The sequence below is a fragment of the Pipistrellus kuhlii genome, unplaced genomic scaffold (assembly GCF_014108245.1).
Source record: "Pipistrellus kuhlii isolate mPipKuh1 unplaced genomic scaffold, mPipKuh1.p scaffold_m20_p_3, whole genome shotgun sequence".
NCBI lineage: Eukaryota > Metazoa > Chordata > Mammalia > Chiroptera > Vespertilionidae > Pipistrellus > Pipistrellus kuhlii.
The window spans coordinates 73713103-73721431 of record NW_023425529.1 but is presented as its reverse complement, the minus strand read 5'-3'; the positions used below and the strand labels follow the sequence as shown (position 1 = coordinate 73721431).

Genomic DNA, 8329 nt, shown 5'->3' with positions numbered 1-8329 from the left:
CATATGCAAATTACCTACCATCTTTGTTGGGTTAATTTGCATGCACACTCCTGATTGGCTGGTGAGCCTAGCAGATTGTACACTGGGGGAGGGAGGGTGCAGAGGAGGGGTTTCCCAGTCTGGCCTGTGTCTTCTTCAGTATGGGACCCCTCAGGGTATGTCCACCTAAGCCAGCAGGTGGACATCCCCCAGGGGTCCTTAGCACTGCCCTAGAAGTGGGAAAGGCTCCCACCATCACTGCTGTGCATGCCAGCTGTGAGCCCAGCTTTTGGCTGCATGGTGCTCCCAATGTGGGAGCACACTGACCACCAGGGGGTAACTCCTGTATTGAGCACCTGTCCCCTGGTAGTCAATGAATGTCATAGCAACTGTTCCTTCGGCCGTTTGGTCAATTTGCATATTAGGGTTTTATTATATAAGATATTGTATAAACTCTAATTACATGTGAAAGATTTTACATGTCTGATGACTTTTTTTTTTTTTTTTTTACAAATTTCTGCTTTATTCCATCTCGTTGGTGACAGTATCCATCGCCACTCCTAAGAGACAGGAAAAGCACAGCTGCATGTATGTTACTTGTATTTACCTGGAGTGTTGCAAGCATGAGATTTGCAATGGCAGACACTAGGAAGAAAATAGGCAAATCATATAAAAATATGCCTTGAGAGCTAGCTGAGAAACCACTAACTTATAGGAAGATGGGGAAGCCTTTACAGAAGAGGCGATCTTTCTCAGAGATCGAAGGTTAAAAGTTCTTCGGCAGAGGACAAAAAGGGCTTGGTATTTTCCAAAAGTACTCAGAGGACCCAGGAGATGCAGAAGATAATGAAATCAATATTGTAAGTAAGACCAGATGTGAACTGACTTTTAGATGCAAACATAACATGCTTGGATTTTTATGCAGCAAATGAGTCAAAGTTTTTAAGCTGGGTAGCAAAACATAATCAGATTGAAATGCCTGGTCCCCCTAACTACCCTCCCCTGCAGTCCTGGTCCCCCCTCCAACTGTCCTCAACTGCAGACCTAGTCCCCCCAACTGCCCTTCCCTGCAGTCCTGATCCCCCCCTCCAACTGCTCTCCACTGCAGGCCTGATCCCCCCAACTGCCCTCCCCTGCAGTCCTGGTGCTCCCTCCAACTGCCCTCCACTATAGGCCTGGTCCCCCTCAACTGCCTCCCCTGCAAGGCTGGGTTCCCTTCCTCCCCCCCACCCACCAACTGCCCTCCCCTGCAATCCTGGTCCCCCCTCCAACTGCCCTACCCTGCAGGCCTGATCTCCCCCCCCCCCCCCACACACACACACACACACAACTTTTCTCCCCTGCAGGCCTGGCCCCTCCCTCAAATGCCCTACCTACAGTCCTGATAACCCCCGACTGCCCCTGCTGACCTGGCCTCCCCCAATTGCCTCCTCTGCTGGCCCAGCCATCCCTAACTACCCTCTCAGCTTGCCTGATTGCCCACAACTGCCCTTCCCTGTAGGCTTGGCCCCCCACAACAGCTCTATCCTGCAAGCCCAGTACCTCCCAACTGCCCTTTCCTGCTGACTTGTCCCTCCCAACTTCCCTCCCCTGCATGCCTGGGTCCCCTCCCCACTACCCCCAACTGACCTCCCTTGTTGGCCTGGTTTCCCCCAACTGCCCTCCACTGCCAGCCTGATCACTCTAATTGGCTTCCCCTGCCAGTCTGGTCACACCTAACTGTCCTCCCCTGCAGGGCTGGTTGCCCCCAATCATTGAATAAAACAACACATTTAAAGCATTTAGCCCCGAGCTTGGTCTACAATAAGTTTCAGTAGATAATAGTGTTATTTTTATGTTCATGACTTTTTTTCTCTTCATTAATTAGTGTATCAATTTTTGCCCCAGTGGCATATATAATATTGAATATTTTATGTAGAGGGCCGCCTGGGAAGGCTACTGGGTATTTTCTTAAATTATCTTAAGCTGAACTCAGGGCAATAGGCAGAACCATGCTCTGGGAACATGCTTCCCCAATAAGGCTGGACGTTATCATTTATGATTTCTTAGCAGCCCAGGTGTTAGCAGGGGCAGGTCTAGATACTGTATGTAAATCCAGTCAACATCCAGGAATGCTAGGGCCTACTTAAGAATGCAAATATGCTCCTTTGATCATATAAAATAAACACTCTGCATGAATGGTCATAGACTTCCTGCCTCTCCATCTGAGAGGATGGCCTCATACCCAGCTCCCAGAACTCTATTTCTGCCTCTCAAATCTCTTTCTTTCTTTTGTTCCTCAGTCCCTGGCCACCTCCACTTAGAACCAGTTTGTTCATCTGTTTTCCGTGCTGGACATGGAAAAGGGAGATCCCCAGCATGTCTGGCCCCCGCCCCATCTGGCCCCCACAATTTTATAATAGTAAAGAATTTGCACACATGAAATAGGGAAATTTTATTTAATATTTGTTGAGTACATTCTACATGCCTCAGACAGCTAGGATCTGAAGCTATATGCTTAAGCAAATCAGCACAGGATCTGATTAATTAAGCTGACAATCATATTCTTCTGTGAATTTGACCAGTTTATCAAGATCAAAGTTTTTAAATGACCTGTACTTTTCATTTGATTCTGAAGACACCTTTGTCTAATAGTGACATACTTTTAGAAACATATTAAATCTAGTTTATATCTACTGGTAGCTAATTTCATCCAATTTAATGTTGACCTTATCAATTTCAGTCTCAAAAGATAAAATAGTCATATTTTTATGAAAATAGTCCAGCACACATCAAAATTGAAATCCTGTTCTCCTCTTGGGCAAATCATGTTGGCTATACATACCCACATGAATTATATTACACTAACTTGACATAAAATAAATGTGTTTGCTAGTAGATATTTTTTTAAGTTTGTAAAGAATTTTATTATACAGCTTAGATAGCTATGCATTCCACTAACAAAAAAGCATTTTCCACATCTTACTCAACCTAACAAATTATATATCGATTTGTGATTTTCATCTACATCGCCACAGTGTTACACTACAGTATTACATTTCTTACATTTGTACTTCGGTGCAATATACAGTAGGTACCTCTTCCTCCCAAAAATAAAAATATTCTTAATCTAAATTTAAAACAGAACAAAGACATTAATGCCCACTTGGTAAAAGATCGCAATAAAAGTCAGAACTGGATGCTGCTTAACACAGAGCATGAGACTGCCAGTTTCAGTGAAACCTTGTAGGAATGGTTCAGCATCGGGTTTGTCTTCACTGCAGTTCTCACTGATAGGTGGAACTGTACCATAATGAAGAACAGTCACTTTCTTCACTTGCACAAGAGGTTCAAATATTGGACTCTAACACAGGAAATGTCGCTTGGACTTAGCAATATTCAAACAGATAAAATACATGGCCTTAGGAAAAACTCCACAACTGTTTGACTAAACATTTGAAACATTTACATCACAGCTTCATATATTTAAAAAGTTTCCTTCAGAGATGCTTATTTATGAAATAAAACCTAGTCACTATCATCTGACCCATGTTTTGAACTCGGATCCAAGGTCTCCTTGTTGGATCCTTCTGGTTCTCACTCATTTCCGAAACCTGGGCCAGAACCTTCATTATCAGGTCCTCTGTGCTAATCCCTCTGACTCAGTTTACTTCCTCTGAAGAATCATCACTTGAAGATATGATGGCTCCAGATTTTATTTTTCCCTTCTTTGAAGGAGGCAGGCGGTCTGGCTTGGGCGCCTTCTTCTCTGCTCTTGGTGAGCAGCACTTTTTCGGTTTGGGGCCATTTTCTGTTTCTTCATCATTAGATCCTTCTTCTCCCTTAGTAAGTCTTCTCTTTTTCTTCTTTCTCTCTCCTCCCTCCTCTTCTTCGCTTTCTTGCTCACTATCACTGCCATTGCTTCTCTTCTTTTTGTATACTGGCAGGTCTCCATTTGAGTCATCATTGACAACTTCATCAAACTCTCCCTTCTTAAAACTCCATCCACCACCACTGCCTCTTTTCTTTCCTTTTGCTGTTTTGATCTCTCCAAAAGACATTAGAATATTTTTGGTCTTCTCAACATACTGGGCCCGCTGTTCTGAAAGCTTCTTCTGCTCTTCCTTCTCTCTCAGATGTTTCTCTTCCTGTTCCTTAACAAGTTTCTGCCTCAACAGTTCTTTTGCTTGCTCTTGTTTGGCCCGAAACTTCCTCTGTTCTTCGTCCAGTTTGCGTACCCGGGCCACATGGTGTTGGGCCTGGCTCAGTAAGTCAGAGCACTGCCTGGCTTCTGTGGCAGCAAGGGCCAAATCCAATCTCATTTTATCTCCCTCTTTACTCAAGTAACTGAGGTTTCTGTGTGCAAGCTTCAGCTCTTTCACAGCTTCAAGGACTTCCTTCAGATTTCTCTTCTCATCTGTCAGGACAGAGGCAGCTAACCTTTGCAGGATCAAGGCCACATTAAACATCAGAACTGTATCACTGGGGGCCACATGCATAGCCTTCAGCAAAGTCTGTTTGCATTCCTGCAACTTGCCACACTTGAAGAGGGCCCGGGCCAAATAGAGCATAACGTCAGTGTTATGGTGCTTGTAGAACTTTCTGAGGCAGTTTTTATACATCTGGACAGCACTGCTATATTGTTTCTGTTCCACGTAGATGTGTGCTAGGTTCAGCCACACGTCACTGATATCTGCTGTTGCTTCTCTTACGTGGGCAAATATGTCATGAGCTTCACGGAAATAGCCTTTGTGGGCCAGAACGGCTCCTATTCCATTAGCAGCATACAGGTTCTTTGGGTCATTTCTGAGTACTTGCTTGTAGACGGCCAGAGCACCATCCTGATGGCGCTTTTCTTTTTCTCTGTCTCGAGCGGGCTGGTGCAAAGTTTGGAGCCAGACGTTGCCAAGGGCCAGCATCGAGTATGTGTCCCTCTGTGTAGACGGTTGTGTTAGTACCCTCTCAAACTTCTTCTGGCCAGGACCCCATTCTTGTTTCGCCAAATGAAGATTACCAATCAAAGACCAAGCATCTGGATGGTGCTGGTTAATCTGCAGTGTTTCCTTAAACCAATTGGAAGCCTCGTAAAAGTTTCCCTTATCTCTAGCCATGGCTCCCAGGCGCAGATAGCAGTCCACATAGTTAGGATGGTCCCGTAGGATGTTCTTATACAGCTTTTCTGCTTCCTGGAATTCACACATCGCCTCATACAGTCTGGCTAAGTTGTAGGACGTTGTGACAGAAATGGCATTATAATAATGTTCGTCATGGTCCGCTTCAGCCTTTGCACGACCCAGTGATGCCAAAAGACATTTCCTTGCCTCTTCCAGATTTCCAAGTCTCAGATGGAGGGCACCCACGTTATTTAGAATCTCTGCGGGGACATGGGCCTGTACTTTCTCCTGAAGGATCTGTATTGCTGTTCCGTAGGCTGAGAGGGCACCCTGCATATCAGTCTGTTGTAAGATCTGTGCCAAATCAATCCAAGCTTCAACATCATCAGGACACTGCTCTGTGACCTTCTTCAAATGGCTCTTGGCCATGTCTCGTTTTTCTTCATCTTCTGAGGCAGCATACAGAGAGCCAAGAATTTTCAGAGTTTCATAATTATTAGGATAAGCTTTCCACACTTTCTCAAAGCAGTGACATGCATTTTCTTTGTCACCTCGATAAATATACATTTGTCCCAAGCCAAAAAATGGCAGCACAAAAGAGGATGAGGCAAACTGTGTGGCTTGACAGTAGTACCCGAAAGCTTGGTCATAATCTTCCTGGGCATGGAATGATCTAGCCAGCTGGTAGCAACTTTCTGCTTGCATAGCCTCCACTTCTGTGTATTGGAAAGCATGGAGGGCCAAGTGCTGGACTTTACTGTAATCCCTCTTGAAGAAAAAGTGATTTGCCAAGTGGTTCAATACCATAGGGTTGCTAGGATCGATGGCATAAGCTCTAGAAAGAAGCTGGACACCATTTCTGATGGAATCAGCCTCTTTCTTGTTGAGCTCTAGAACAGCCAGTCCGACCAGTGCTCCCACACATTTGGGATTAAGTTGCAGCGCTCTGCTGAATGCCAGACGAGCTTTCTCCAGTTGGTTAAGTTTCACAAGGCAGTGGCCCATTCCTAAACGAACTTCCGCTGGACATCCTGGGTTAGTAAGCAATGCCTTCTTATAGTAAGCAAGAGCTCCCCTGTAATCCTCCCTGTTGAATGAAATGCAAGCTTTACCAAGGAGGGCTGGAATATTATGTGGAGACTCGCTGAGCACTAAATGAAACTGTGCATTCGCCTGATCCATTTTGTCACCTTCAAGTAGGCAGCAACAGGCTCTTCCCAGTAAATGGTTCTGGTCATACATAATGATTTTGTCGGCCATGGTGTACAACAGGATTGCCTGTGCAATAAGATCTTTCTTGTTGTCTTTATTCTTTTCCTTCCGAGCCTGTTGTACGTAGTAGGCCGCCAATGTATCCAAGCAAGTCATCTGGTCTTTTTCATGGTCTCTGTAGTCCAAAGTGCCATCTATGCGTGCTGCTTCCAACAACTTGACGAACTCTCCTGTTTTTCCTTGTTTGTAGTATTGCAACGCCAAAGCAATCCATAAGTGCAGCTGTGTGCGTTCCTGCTTCAAAATGCTGATCACTTCATCCCCCTGCAGTAGGTGAGGGAAGTCCAGTTCAATGACCTCGTCAGTGTCCCGGAGGGGACTCTCCCTGGAACCCTGCGACATGATGAGATGGAAAGGCGAGTGGGCGCCCGGCCCCGCGGGCCAGCAGCCGGTGCTCCTGGTTCTGCTGGGTCCGGAGTCCACAGTGGTCCTGGGTCTGGTGGTCCCACCTCCGCGCTGCCGTGCCGCTGGAGCCCCGGTTTCTCCTTCCCGCCAGCCGCTTGGACAAGAAGCAGCAGACAGCACCCTGCCTCCTCCTGTCCCAAAGCTGGCAGCAGGGCCTATTGGGTCCCGAAGCTCTCCTCACCGGTGCGTCCTTCCACCAGCCAGCCGCTTCTGGGAATGAGCCACTCAGGGTTCTGGGCCTGAATATATATACGCTCAGGGTGAGCCTCCAGGCCGCCCCGCCCAGCGGAGCGACCAATGAGGAGCAGGTTCGGGGCCCCTCCCCTGACTGACCTGTGCCTCCAGGCTGCACTGTTAATCCAATCCGGAGCTGGGGGCTGGCCTCTGTGGCGTGGGCGTGGCCAATCTCATTTCCCTCCGCAGTAATGAACAAGTCACCTTTGTAACCATTTTAACATAAACGTTACATGGATTCTGTAATCATGCTGATAGTTCATGTATTTTTGTGCTTATTATGTTTTGGTTCTTTGTAGCATATGAGAATAGATTTTGTGACTTTGATAAAACTGTTGAAGAATTTGAATAAACCTGTAATCAATCACAGTTTTGATAAGATTATAAATAAATTTGATCAAATATGTTTTAGTTACCAGTTTAATTAAATTATAGACATTATTACATTAGGCAGTACTCAATGTTTTCAGTAAACCAGAGAAGAATCTCGGGGGTTATTTCTTCGTCTCCCCATTTTGGCTGTCTGTTTGGGTTTGTGACTATGTATTAGATAGATCCTCTGCACTTTCCATCTCTAGTGCAGGACAGTGTTAAACGCTGTTGCTGACTAATCAGATTAGCAAAGACTCAAAGCCTCCAGAGACTGCTGGTACCTACAGACTAATAGGATTCCCACTTGATTGGCCCCAGGCAATCATCCTCACGTGTGGGGACAGATTTTTCCAACAGGGTGGAGCAGTCTGCTTCTGCCTGGAGGCTGATGGTTGTTTTTAGTTTCTTAAGTGGCCTCGGGCAAGGTGATTCCCAACTGGGTAGGTCAACTGTCTTCCACCCAGGCAAGGCAAATGTCTATGTGGGAAAGATGTCCTCTGCTGCATGAGGGAATGACTTAGCACAGGAAACTGGGGGTGTCTGCCTTTCAAGCTCTATCCCTTAGCCCCCCTGTCTGAGGCACTCCTGGCTTCTGCTCACACAGCTCCAGTTCACTCTTGCCTCCCTCTATCAGAGCACAAGGTGGGTGGCTCCACAGGGAATTTTGTGCCTGAATTTCCAGTTGTCTCTCCCTGCATTCAGCAGCCCTGCTGCTTTCCACAGCCAGATGTTAGGTGGTACCCTTCTTAGTTCTGGTGCTCTCTGCTGGAGGCCCAACTTGGGGGTTGGACCCCAGAGTTCTCAGTGGCAATCCCCCACCGCTGAGACATCTCTCAGGAATATTTGTTGCTGTCTGGGCACCTGACCAGCCCTTTCTTGCCTCCACCCTTCCTACCATTCTCATGTGGTCACCACTTTTAGTCCTCAGGTGTCAGGGTTCTCTCCTGCAAGTCTTCTGTTGATTATTCAAGAAA

General features: G+C 46.3%; 1 protein-coding gene across 1 annotated transcript; it reads right to left on the bottom strand.

Moving 5' to 3' along the window:
* Positions 1–3620: 3620 nt before the first annotated feature.
* On the bottom strand, positions 3621–6686 carry LOC118729544 (RNA polymerase-associated protein CTR9 homolog). The gene has a single exon (XM_036457053.2). It carries the CDS (start codon positions 6684–6686, stop codon positions 3621–3623), a length of 3066 nt encoding a protein of 1021 aa, XP_036312946.2.
* Between the last annotated feature and the right edge of the window lie 1643 nt (positions 6687–8329).

What these genes read in the sequence shown, in the direction of transcription:
- LOC118729544 (XM_036457053.2), bottom strand. Translation starts at nt 6,686, where the DNA reads ATGTCGCAGGGTTCCAGGGAGAGTCCCCTCCGGGACACTGACGAGGTC.